The following is a 13,232-nucleotide window of genomic DNA, read 5'->3' on the forward strand; positions in this document are numbered from 1 at the left end:
ACTGACCCACAACACCTTTCTAGGCGGTCACACAGCCAGGAAATTGGGAAAGGGGAGTGGCCCTCCCCATTGCCAGGGTCTGTGTACTTCTGGGAGCACCTGGACAGCCTTGGGTGGCCACCAAGGTATGAAGATGGGGCCTCCAGGGCATCAGCCTCAAGGGTTTATACCAGGTTGGCATAGGCCCATGACAGCAGGCCTGCCTCCAGAGAGTGGCATACACCTGGGGCTCATGGAAGAGGCCAGTGCCAGATATGGGAGTACCCATACCCCTTTGTGCTTCACACACCACTGCATGTCCCTGGCAGCCACTCTCCTCTGGGGACCCCACCATGCCTGTGTCAGCACATGTGTATGATATGAGCATATGTACATTGGGTTGTGCCTCCATGTGTGCACATATGTTAATATGTTATGTGAGTACATGTGTGTATGATCATGTGTGCATTGGGTGTGTGTTTCTCTGTGTGCACACATGAGCATGTGTTGTGCGAAGCTGCCTCAGCATGTCTGTGGAGTGGGTGCTGTGGGCCCATGGGCTTCAGCTCAGGAGTGCTGGCTCCCAGAAGCCAGCAGCCCTGTGGCATTCTGTGGTGTTCAGTGACAGTTGTGATGGAAGAGCACATGGTACGCTATCCTGACTCCTTGGGCTCCCATGGCCATAGGCCCTGTGCTGGCCCAGGAACTCAGCAGAAGGCCAGCTCAGCTGAAAGCCAAGCCTCTGGGGATAGCTCTGACCAGTGAGCTGAGACTGGGAGCCTCCTCAGGGGCTCAGGGCCTCCTCCAAAGAATGGGAGGGAGCAGTCACAGAGGCCTCTGACAGGCCTCCTGGCATGGATCCCACCCTCCTGAGTCCCCCGCAAGGTGTGACACTACAGCCCCAAGAGGCATCATCAGCCACGCTGCCACACAGAGTGCCTGTAAGCACAGGCGGTGCCCAGGCTCTACCCCCACACCCCCAACCAGCTCCCCTGGAGCAGTGAACAGATGCATGCCCTATCCAGGCTAGTCAACCTCCCTTTCATGGCTGATCCTTGGATCTCTTCTCCAAGGCCGACAAACCCACCCACCAGCTGGCTGCAGTTTTCCCATCAACCATCCACTGGGATGCAGACAGGCTCAGTTCTCAGCTCCACTATAGCACAAGCCACTTCCCACCCACTGGGGCAGCTGAGGCACGAGTGCCTCCTGAGGTGAAATCCCCTTCCTTCTCTCAGTTCCTTCACAGTGCACCAGACCTCTCCCATGCACTTCATTCAGGTTCTGGTCAGAAGTGGCACACACAAGCCTAGCTCAATGCCAACTGTGGCTCCTGGGCCTGTGAATCTGGGACCAGGATACAGTCGCCCTGGACTCCTGGCCAGGCCAGTGGACAGCAGTTAGCATGCATGCTTATTCAACCTGTAGCTGCCACTGAAAGGCCGTGCAACAGCAGGGGCAGAAGCCCTGCTGGCCTCTCCCCTGGACACTCCAGGGCTCCATCCCAAGGTCTTAGCTGATCAGTTCTAAATGAAGATCACTTCCTGGGGGTGCCTGCAATGCCTGAGCCTGCTGTTGCAGCAGGATCTGGGCCAAGCCAGTTCTGAAGTGGTTCAGGAGCAGGCCTGACTGCTGAGCTTGTCTGGGACCAACAGGCCCCTGCAGGAACATGGGCCCACCCACAGGGACTGAGTGGGCAATGGGCGCCAGCAAGTCAATGAAGGCGCTAGGCTTCCTGTCAGTCCAGCCTTCCGCACTCATTAGGCACCAGCTATGGCCTCTAGCAGGAATAGGGCATCAGCAAGGTCGAGTGCTCTGCCATGACTCCAAAGCCCTAGACACCAGGAGGATGCCCGAAAGCCTCACATGGAATGCCACTCATGCCCTAACCATCTCTAGGCTGGCATCTCGGGAGCCCTGACATCCACGTGGCACCGTGGCAACCACAGCGGCAGCTTGTTGGGGCTGTTGGAAGTGACACAAGCCTAGCTCACTCATCAGCTTCAACTCGGTGCTCCTTCCTTGTCCAGCTTCCTCCTCCCTCCCTGTTGTCCCCAGCCCGTGATCCTTTACCTAGTACTGGTCTGCATCTCTACTGTCCACAGACATGAGCACACTGCTCAGAAAACGGAATGTGCCTTCCACGCTAACCCCACAAGGGCACCAGGGTTCATGTTGAGCAACATGGGGTATGTGGAAGCCACAATGGCTCCACTTTGCCAGAGAGAATGTGTGGCCCTCTGAGTGATGCCCCCAGGAGATGCCTGCTTCCCCTTGTGCTCCAGTGAGTTCACTCCAGCAGGCTGACCTCTCTCCTGCAGCTCAGGCCGACAGATTGACTGGACACTTCTAGCTCTGGTCATACCTCTCTGTGTGTGATCCCACAAGGCCGCCCACCCAAGGAGGAGTGGCAGCAGATTCAGCCACTGCACATACCCTAGCATCCCATGTTAAGAGTGCTAGGATAGAGTCCCATGGCTGCTTCCCATCCCACTCCCTGCGGACGCACTGGGAGCACTGCAGAGGAGAGCTGAGTGCTTGGGTCCCTGCACACACAGGACAGACCCGGAAGAAGCTCCTGGTTTTCACTTGACCCCGCTCCAGTAGGGATTTGGGGAGTGAACAGGGGAGGGAAGATCTCTGTCTCACTATCAAGTGGGTCAAAGAAGACATCAACAAAATCACACAGTGGACCTGTTTACTGGGCCATGGGAGCCCCACGTGTCCTCAGATGTGCCTCCTGTGGGAAGGGTGCTTGGCTGCGCTGGATGACACAGAATGGAGCCACCAGCCATCCCCATGCTAGTGTTGCAGTGAGATTTGCCACACTTCCTTAGCACACATGGATAACATGAGTATATCAGTGCAGAATGCAGGAGACTAGGAACCCAAGCCAAGCTGACCACTCTGCATGGTGGCAACAGGGTGGCTGAGGAAACATTGGCTCCCCATAGACAGGTGGGAGTCTGCCAGCAATGCCTAGGTAATGATTCAGTGACATACCACAAATGCTATCTTATATGCATACCACAAGCTCACCCACTTTCAGGCTCACCGCAACAGTCTCCAGGAAATCTATCCAGACATCAGCTTATTCCACTTTAAGGGCTCCTTCCTTTCCCCTGAACCCAGCCAGTCCCAACTACAGCCCCAGGCAACCACTGGACAAAGTCCACCTTGCCAGGGGCACCCTGCCTGACACGTCATGCCAAGGGCTTTCTGTAGAGGAACTTCCATGTGTGGGGCCTGCACTGGCACAAGTGTGTGCTGTCAGAGGAGCACCTGTGAACCTGTAGACATGTGTGTTCTTGTGTATCTTTGTGTGCATACCTGTGTTATATGTTTGTATGTGTTTGCTTAGTCAAAGTGTCATTCGCACAGATTTTCAACTGCGAACAGAAACCACAGAAACAAAGCCACGTGGCAACTTGTGCACACGACCACAGAGTGGCATGACTGCCAGGTAGTCAAATGAGGAACAACACAGACTCAGAGGCAGAACACTGAGATGTGACACTGCCATCCCTGAGGAACGGATGGTGCACCTTACGTGTCCATGAGATCCCTGATCTTACGCCCAATAGCCTCCCACAACCATAAATCACCTTTGTAGTCATAAACACAGCTACTCGGGCTCGGCAGCGTGGCCTAGTGGCTAAGGTCCACGCCTTGATCCCATATGGCTGCTGGTTCTAATCCCGGCGGCTCCACTTCCTCTCTATCTCTCTTCCTCTCAGTATATCTGACTTTGTAATAAAAAAAAAATAAATCTTTAAAAAAAAATAAAATAAACACAGCTACTCGTGTGGTGTCTCTGGGGTCTTCCTCTTTGTCACAGATGACTTCTTCCCAGGTATCCACAGCTGTGGGGGTACAGAGCCCTCTGCCTGCACACAGCCAGCCCTAGCACCCAGGACTCCATGATCCACATAAACATCAACCAACCCTGTGGAGACCTGGCCCTTGGTCTCCATGGCAACCTCAAGAGGGCAGGCCCACAGCCCTGCAGGACAGACATCCACCGAGGCCAGGCGGCCCAAGTGGCTGAAAGCATGCGGAGCTTTACTACGTGGCAGTGGGGTCAGACGTCCCAGGACCAGGAGAAAACGGGGTGTTCAAGTCTGGCCCTAAGCCACCCTCCCTGTCACTTCCCGCACCGGCCAGGCAGGATGTGAGCACTAGGCCCACCCCACAACTGAAGGGCCCAGGACAAAGCCCATTCCCCACAGTGTAAGACTGGCCATGACCTCTACCAGAGCTCCTGGGTCAGTGAGCCATGGCACACCCCCTATCACCCTGTAATTCCATTCCCCAGAGCAGTGCCTGAGCCAACCCTAGGGCTCTGCAGGCACATACCTGTGGCGCCCTCCCCTGCAAGAGCAGGGTGAGCGGACCTGCATGTGCCCCAAGGTGTGCAGGCCTGCGGGGAAGGAAGAGGTTGTCTGGAGACAGGGTGAACACAGGCCTCGGACGGCCACTTCTTGCGACTCTGGGACTCCTGGCAGCTGGCAGGGAGCCTGAGAAGTGGGGAGACATGGCTGTCCAGGATCGCAGGGCACTGACAACATCTTAGTGTTGTGGGATTGAGGGAAGCTCTAACTGCCCAAACCGGACAAAGCCATCCCAGGGGGGAGTGGCCACCCTTCCCCTTGAAGCCTTGCCATGCAGAAGGGGCCAGCACTATCATCGTTTGAAGAGCCCCCAGGATGGCTGCATGAGAAACAGGAGCCAGCAGCACCCGCTGCCCCCTCACAGCTTGTTCTGCTGAGCGCCCAGCTCAGGCAGCCCCTACTCCCAAGGCTGTGAGGGACCTGCAATAGGGGTAACAATTTTGTCCCCACCCTGGACCCCTGTGGCAGGGCATTCTGGGGGCTACACAGAGTCCCCTGCTTCCCTGTGGAGGCCAGCCTCCATCCTCAAGAGCTCTACACCTAAACAGACACTGCAGCGTCCCAACAGGAAGGACTGAGAAAAGCCCAGATGGGAAGGGACCATGTTCACTCCCATCACGCTCAAGTCGTCGAGGTAGGAGCAGAGGTCCAGTGCTGCATGACATGGCCTCTATCCAGGGCAGCCAGCCTGGGTCTCCCGCACATCATCCTGCACCACACGCAGCTTTGAGGGCCTGGCAGGGGTCAGGACCACAGTCTCTGGCCTGGCCACAGAGTCACCCGCAAGTCGCCCCTGTTCACAATGGAAGTGGCCCCAGGGTCCCTGCTCTGTGCCATGGTCCTGGCCTGGAGTTGCTTCCCCCACCCACATTGGTGATGGGCGATAGTGACGGGTACCTTAAGGAGGAGACAGACCACCCACCAGAAAGGGCCCCTCTCCACAGCCCACCTCTGTTTTCTGGCCTATAAATAGTTCAGAGTTCTCTTTTTTCTTAAATATCACAAAAGTGAGCCGGAATCTTCATGTGAGGGAGCCTGCTGTGTCCCTCCCTCCTTTCCCAGCCAGCAGGCAACTCCCTGGAGAAGACCCCTCCAGCCCTAACATTTATTCTCTGACATTTCAGACTGTTTGCCAGGCAGAGCTGCCCGCTCCACATCAAAATCAGGAAGCCTTGCCTGCATCTCCCATGTGGCCTGTCCAGCTGCACAGGCAGGGCCTGCAACCCCCAGCACCAGCCTCCTCCCCAGGCCCTGGTGGCAGCTATGCTTTGCCTGTCCTCCCAAGAGCCCAAAGGCGGTCCCTCGTAAAGCAGCTGTGGCTGTGGGCCATGGGATGGGGCACTGCCAGCTGCTCAGGGACAGTGAGCAGATGACTTACCCAGATTCTGCCTAGACTGGGATGCACGAGCCCCAGTGCAGGGGTGGCCAGCATCCTGCTGAAGCCCCGAGCTCGCAGGTGCTGTACCATCCATGTTCTTCTGTACCCACAGCCGTGAGGTCTGCTGCCTGAGATGCCAGCCACTGGCCTCTCTCCTGACCACAACCCTCTGGCAAACTGTCTTCCCAGGTGAGGGGACTCAGGGTACCCGAGGGCCTTGCAGTCCAACACCTGGAGTGGGAGGACGTGGTTCTGTTGCTTCACGCATCACCATGGCTTCACCAGAGGATGGGTCCCACCATGGACCTGGGAGTCTGACCAGACGGCCACACGGGTCACACTCAGGCCAGCCCTGTGCTCAGAGCTGCTGGGCTATGATGGTGGCTGCTGTCAAGACTCCCACCAGTTGGAGACACGGACTAGAGACCCAAATTTTCCCAGGACATATGTCCTCTGAACGTACTTTTTGCAGAGGTTCCCTGCTGTCTCCAGCAGTGGCCAAGAGCAACTATGTCCTGGCCAGTGCCGAGTGTTGCTCCCTCTGAAGCCAAAGACTCGGGATGAGCACTCAGAAGCCCCCACAGCCAAGAAGGGGCTCAAGAGCAGCTCCTGTACAACACCCCCCCCGCACATTTGTCACAGTCGATGGGTGATCACACTGAAACAGACTTGGTGCTTTGTCCGCAGCCCAGAGGCCAAGCAGCGAGTTTCCAGGCTGCCCCTGGGGTGGTCCTGCTCCTGCAGGGTGTGCTGAGGCTTCTGGCAAGGGACAAACAGTTCACAGGGTTAGGGCCTGTCCTGTCTTCATCTCAGAAGCTGCTTGTCCGAGGCAACAGGTGAGGGGCCTTGTGGGGTCTGGCTGAGGCAGCAGGCAAGGGGCCTTGTGGGGTCTGGCTGAGGCTGAAGACGAGGGGCCTCGTGGAGTCTGGCTGAGGCTGAAGAGAAGGGGCCTCCTGAGTTCAGCTGAGGCTGAAGACAAGGGGCCTCATCGAGTCTGGCTGAGGCTGAAGATGAGGGGCCTTGTGGGGTCTGACTGAGGCTGAAGACAAGGGGTCTCATGGGTTCAGCTGAGACCACAGGCGAGGGGTCCCATGGGTTCAGCTGAGGTCACAGGCAAGGGGTCTCGTGAGGTTCAGCTGAGGCCATAGCAAGGGGTTCCGTGGGGTTCAGCTGAGGCCACAGCAAGGGGTTCCGTGGGGTTCAGCTGAGGCCACAGCAAGGGGTTCCGTGGGGTTCAGCTGAGGCCACAGCAAGGGGTTCCGTGGGGTTCAGCTGAGGCCACAGCAAGGGGTTCCGTGGGGTTCAGCTGAGGCCACAGCAAGGGGTTCCGTGGGGTTCAGCTGAGGCCACAGCAAGGGGTTCCGTGGGGTTCAGCTGAGGCCACAGCAAGGGGTTCCGTGGGGTTCAGCTGAGGCCACAGCAAGGGGTTCCATGGGGTTCAGCTGAGGCTGCAGGCAAGGGGCCTTGTGGGTCCTAGGTTCCAAATTTTTCAGCCTCCAAATTTGATTAAATCCACTCATGAGCCTAACTCCCTCACTATTCCATGGGCCCTGCCAGCCTGCAGAGACCCCTCCTGCCCTTGCAGCAGGACATCCCCAAGAAATACACCAGGTCATCGGTCTCATGACCCTTGACCCAAGACTGGCGCTGGCTGTGGGGTTAAGGGCTTATTGGCACTACAAAATGGCTGTAAGAGGCTAGAACACCGTGTGTGCAGGCAGCATTGTCAGTTTCCTCCAGGAGTCCCAGGCAGCCAGGGGCCACTGCTCTATGCTCTGCCCTGCTGGCACTTGCGGTGTCCTGTGGCATCAACCCCTCCCCAGTTGCTTGTCATAGAAGCCTGTGTGTGAACTGGGGGGCTGTTCCCATCCAGAGGCACTGGTTTGGTCCCAGTGAAGGTGGGCCAGACAGCACAGTCTACCCTCCTGTCATCCATGGGAGCTGCTCGGCCCAGGGTGGATAGAGAATCTCCAGGCTAGTGGGGAGGGCGAGGTCCAGCTCCAACTCCCTGCCATGTTACCAACCAGAAAGTCTGAACCAGGTGATGGGCCTTGAGTCTTAGGACAGCCACCCTGTAGGCACCAGGGATCCTAGGGCGGGAAGAGGGCAGGAAGACCTGAGGGGCCCTGAGGACCCTGAGACCTGTGCCCTCTCCCGGGACTGCAGCCCTCCCAGGCAGAATCAGGCTTCTAGTGGACGGCAGAGTGGCCAGAGCCCCTGAAGTCAGCCCTGGCCCTACAGTTCCATCTGTGCAACATAGGCAGGTGAGTGACGGCATCTTTCTAGCCAGGGGCTGGCCCAATACAACGTTCTCCTGTACTGGTCACAGTCATCCCTCACGCTCCTCTGAGCCGGACGTGGTCATCCCTCCTTCTCCTCCTCTGAGCTGGACGTGGTCATCCCTCCTCCTCCTCCTCTGAGCTGGACGTGGTCATCCCTCACGCTCCTCCTCTGAGCTGGACGTGGTCATCCCTCCTCCTCCTCTGAGTCGGACATGGTCATCCCTCACGCTCCTCCTCTGAGCTGGACGTGGTCATCCCTCCTCCTCCTCTGAGTCGGACGTGGTCATCCCTCACGCTCCTCCTCTGAGCTGGACGTGGTCATCCCTCCTCCTCCTCCTCTGAGCCGGACATGGTCATCCCTCACGCTCCTCCTCTGAGCCGGACATGGTCATCCCTCACGCTCCTCCTCTGAACCGGACATGGTCATCCCTCACGCTCCTCCTCTGAGCCGGACGTGGTCATCCCTCCTCCTCCTCTGAGCCGGACGTGGTCATCCCTCACACTCCTCCTCTGAGCCGGACGTGGTCATCCCTCCTCCTCCTCTGAGCCGGACGTGGTCATCCCTCCTCCTCCTCTGAGCCGGACGTGGTCATCCCTCCTCCTCCTCTGAGTCGGACGTGGTCATCCCTCACGCTCCTCTGAGCCGGACGTGGTCATCCCTCCTCCTCCTCCTCTGAGCTGGACGTGGTCATCCCTCCTCCTCCTCCTCTGAGCCGGACGTGGTCATCCCTCCTCCTCCTCTGAGTCAGACATGGTCATCCCTCCTCCTCCTCCTCTGAGCTGGACATGGTCATCCCTCACGCTCCTCCTCTGAGCTGGACGTGGTCATCCCTCCTCCTCCTCCTCTGAGCCGGACGTGGTCATCCCTCACGCTCCTCCTCTGAGCTGGACGTGGTCATCCCTCCTCCTCTGAGCCGGACGTGGTCATCCCTCATGCTCCTCCTCTGAGCTGGACGTGGTCATCCCTCATGCTCCTCCATGGTGAGGTTGTCCCTCATGCTCCTCCCTTCTCCTAGGGGCCCAGCAACCAGCCCTGGACCATGCTGTGGACTCCAGTAAAAGCACAGAGCCTCCCAGGCTCACTCAGGAGAGTCAGTGCAGTGACCATGCAGCTGAGCCTCAGAAACTTTGCTCACCCCCACCCTAGAAGAGCTGCCCCTGGGCAGGTGGGCTAAGGGGTGGACTGCATTGCCAGGAGTCTCAGATGTGCCACACAAGACCCGAAGGTGCCCTTAAGCCTGAGAAGAGTCAGACTCGAGGGCAGGATGCTGCTGGTCTGCCAGGTGCCCAGGGCCCTCCCTGCGAACAGTGTAGAGTGTTCTTCCTGGTGCGGTTAGCACTGCATGGCTGCACAGTGCTGGTCCTGCTGCCCTGGAGCCAGCGAGGCAAATGCTGGGTGGTCTGACACAGAGCTGCAAATGGTGAGCCTCAGAGGCCTGGAGAGGAGGCTGCACTGGCCATTTTCAGCTGTGTCCTCCTGCACATGCTCCCCAGATCCTGCCCTGGTAACAGCCACAGCCCCATCCCAGGCCCTCCGGACAACAAAAAGCTCACCATTGTGCAGAAGCAAACAGAAGCCACTAGACAAGAGTTCCTTGACTCTCTGACCTATGAGCCCACACTTTCCTTGTGTCCTGCCACGCCCAAGAGCACCCCCACCTGTCCACTTCTTGGGGGCCTGGTCAATCCATCACTGGCTCCCTCATGCATCAGCAGGTGCTATGCATCCATCCAAAGCAAATCCCCAATCTCTCCTGAAGCAAACACAAATGCTCCCCTAGGAAACCCCCCAGCTCCGGTTCCAAGGCCAGTCCCGTCCCCCAGCACCACCCAGCAGATAGGAGCAGAGTTGGACGCCCCCACTTAGGGCACTCTCAAGGTTGGGAGTCCCCCCTCTAGGTGGGAGATGAAATAGGGGAACAGACCAGCACTGACCTTGCCCATACAGCTCCCCATCAACTCCTCGAGGCACCTATGCTACTTCTGCTCCTGAATAGACCAGAGCTGCCAGGCCTGGAAAGGCCCAGAGGGGCCATGACCCACTCAAAGCCTATCCCCAGCCCATTGTCCAGTACACCCCACCTGCTACCTGGAGCCTGTCACTGGGCCTCTCCCAAAGGAAGGCCTAGGTGACACAGATAGGGGACTCGGGGGTGGGGGGGAAATAGGCTGACAGACCTAAGGAGCCCACCTAAGCACGTGTGTTACCTGTGAGTCACAGCCATGGTTCTTTAGTGAGGTCACATGTTCCAGACCTTCCCTCAAGTAGGGCTCCCATGGCTTCTGGGTGCACAAAGATGAAGGACCCACATCTCTGGACTTCCTTGCTCATCAGTTCCAAAGAAAAAGTCTCCACAAGCCATGGCCACTCAGACAACCAAACAGCTCGGCCTCTGGGGCCTCAGGACCCACCACTGTCTGCACCCTGCTCCTGTGTATCACACTGATGCCCACCCAGCAAGGCAGGGCATTCTCATCGATCTGGGCCCAGCCCTGGTCCAGCCCAGCAGCCTGAGACAGGGGAAAAGGCAGTGGCAATATCTGTATTCAGTATTCTCTGAAATCCTCCCAATGAGAGGCCTCATCAGTCACCTCATTAGAAAATAAAGTTTTATTAAGAAACTATACACGGACACTCCTACATGTCCTTGTGGAAACACAAGGCCCACAGCACGAGGTGAAGAGACAGCAGAGGGAAGGGTGCCTGTGGGCGGAGCCAAGAAGGCTGGAAATGAGGTACGAACCACAGCCGCCCAGGGGGTCCCAGGCCAGGATGCGGCAGGAGGAGGGGCACACACACACTCTGTGGCACTGGTGGCAACACTCCAGGATTCAGGAGCCTGGGAGCTCCTCCAGACACTGACCAACACTGCACTGCCCGTGTACAGACCTCACTGAGACAGGACCAGAAGGCCAACTGCCCTGAGACCCTGACTCCCCACAAAACTCGGCAGAGGCCCGGGCTCATCCCACTGACCGACCCCACCCCAAGCCTCCACCATTGTGTCCCAAGAGCACCTGTGGGAGCCCCTGCCCCAGTCACAGCCACAGGAGGCTGGCCCACTCCAGAGGTCATCCAGCCTTGTGCCAGGAAACAGAGTCTGGAGCCCTGCACATCTGCCGTCCTCTGCCTCTCCCCAGCGGGTCAGGCTGGAAACAGGACCCAACTTCCCTCTGGGGAGCAGCTGACCATAGAGGGACATGCGCAAGACCAACACAGGAAGCAGCTCAGCCAGAAGCAGGCAGGGGTTGGGGTGACCAAGCTCCACGGCTCTTCCCCTCAGTCCATCTTGACCTTGAAATGACAATTCCACCAGGCTCTTGGACTCTCAGGGACAAAATGGAGTGGATGTGGGGAGAGCCTATCCTGGCCACTCCTTGGGGAGGACCCAGTGCCCAGGGCCCTCTATGCTCCTTGGTGGCTGGCAAGGCCTTGGCAGCAGCAGTGGGTAGGACTGCAAGTCCAGGGCTCAGTCTGTTTCCCAGAAGTGTTCTAATCACATGGCCAGCGAGCCATTCCAGAGGGAAGAGGCGGCAGGCACAGCCTGGTCTACGCACACACCCATGACCACCAAGTGAAGGCATCCACGCTGCCTTCCAAGCCCTCCTCCGACCGCGCCGTCTCCACCTCCATGCCGTGTTCTCCATGACTCTTCCCCTGCAGGCTGCAGGGCGACGAACTGTCCTCCCGGGCGAGCCATGAGACCCCATGCATCCAAGCCGCAAGGAAGAGAGGCTGCGGCACGGCTGGGCTTGGCAGGCTCTCTCATGGCAGTGGGTGGTTCAGAAAGCGAGGGCAGCTAGTGTGTGGAAAGGATGGCTCCCGGCGCACAGGGTTTGAACTCTCTTTATTGGCTCTAGAGACGTGGCAGGAGCTGTGTGCAGGCCGGCCAGTGGGAGCATGGTGGTGACCAAGGTGGCCCTGCGTGCTGCTCTGGGCACCAGCGGCCCGCAGCGTCCCTGAGGGCCTGGCCTACCCAGCTGGCAGCGGGGCAAGGAGGCTCAGCGGGAGTCTAAAAGCCATGGCGTCCTTGGCTGAAATAAACACTGACACCCTCAGCACAGAGGCCACGGTTAAGAGGCTTCGGATGTCCGGGAAGGCTTATTGGGTTCAACATAATTTCTCTGAAACCTACAAAAAACAAAAAGAAAAAAAACAGAAAAACAGAAAAAAAACAAAAAACAAAACAAAGTAAAACCAAAATCCCAAGAACTAAATGAGGAGGGGAAACAGAAAGGGGCTCAAGGGGAAGGGCACAGACACAGACACACACTGGACATGCAAAGCCTGCCCATCAGTGGGAAGGGGCGGGGTCACTGGACCTGTGTGGCCAGAGCCTAGGGCAGGACCCACGCTGAGCCCCAGGGCACAGGTATGAGACGGGGGCCCCATCGGCACAGGTCTGGGTCTGGAACTGAGAGATCTATCTGGGGAGGGGGCTTCCCTCACGTTCCTCAGGGGTACGGGGCACCCACACACTGGGAGCTAAACCCACTCATCATGACCACAGCTGAGCCCAGGGACACTCCACATCCCTCCATCCTACAAGGCCTTCTGCTGAACCTCTGTAACGTTTCATAGCTCAGCAGGAGCCAGGAGAAGGCATTGACCTGCTCCACTCCCCATCCCCACTCCTCACAGGAGGGATGCTGACCTGGCGTCCCCAACCCCACACCTCACAGTAGAGCTGATGCTTCCCCTCATGTGGACTGCCCTACTGGAGCTCTAGCTCCCACTGGCCACAAGTAGCAGAGAGAGTCTGCTCCAGAGAGAAGAGACTGCACAGAGCATGCTGGGCATGTATATACACACATGTACGTAGAGTGTTATTGCACACTCATTTGTGCACTGTATGTTTATGACTGCAAGGTGTGCACACTGGGTACCTGTGTACGCATGTTCACATGTACTGTGTGCTTAAATGTGTGCCAGGGGATGTTGATGTTGGCTTCATATGTCTCTGATGTATGCTTGAGTTCATGCAGTGTGTGGATGTCACTGGGTGTGTATCTGTGTTCCTATAAAATGTACACATCGCATCACAGATGTGTGTGTGCATGCAGTGTGTGTGCATGTCACTGGGTGTGCAACTCTGTAGGATGTACACAGTGCATCATGGGTATCCCCATGCATGCAGTGTGCATGCACATCACTGAGTGTGCATCTGTTTCTCCTTAGGATGCACATGTTGAATCACGGGT

The 13,232-nt window shown here is 57.7% G+C and overlaps 1 protein-coding gene across 6 annotated transcripts in view; it reads right to left on the reverse strand.

Annotated features, from left to right (window-relative positions):
* Window positions 1–13,232, reverse strand: part of NTRK3 (neurotrophic receptor tyrosine kinase 3) — a 196,065-nt gene that overhangs the window by 21,456 nt on the left and 161,377 nt on the right. The window contains exon 14 of one of the 6 annotated variants that reach the window (XM_058666618.1): window positions 11,125–12,162. The exons of 4 other annotated variants lie outside the window; for them this stretch is intronic. In XM_058666618.1, the coding sequence (XP_058522601.1) occupies window positions 12,044–12,162 (119 nt within the window). In that variant the 3' untranslated portion in view covers window positions 11,125–12,043. Of the gene's footprint in view, window positions 1–11,124; window positions 12,163–13,232 lie in introns of those variants that run through there. One more of the 6 variants, XM_058666617.1, reaches the window with a different exon arrangement.

Source organism: Ochotona princeps, chromosome 6 (assembly GCF_030435755.1).
Source record: "Ochotona princeps isolate mOchPri1 chromosome 6, mOchPri1.hap1, whole genome shotgun sequence".
Lineage (NCBI taxonomy): Eukaryota > Metazoa > Chordata > Mammalia > Lagomorpha > Ochotonidae > Ochotona > Ochotona princeps.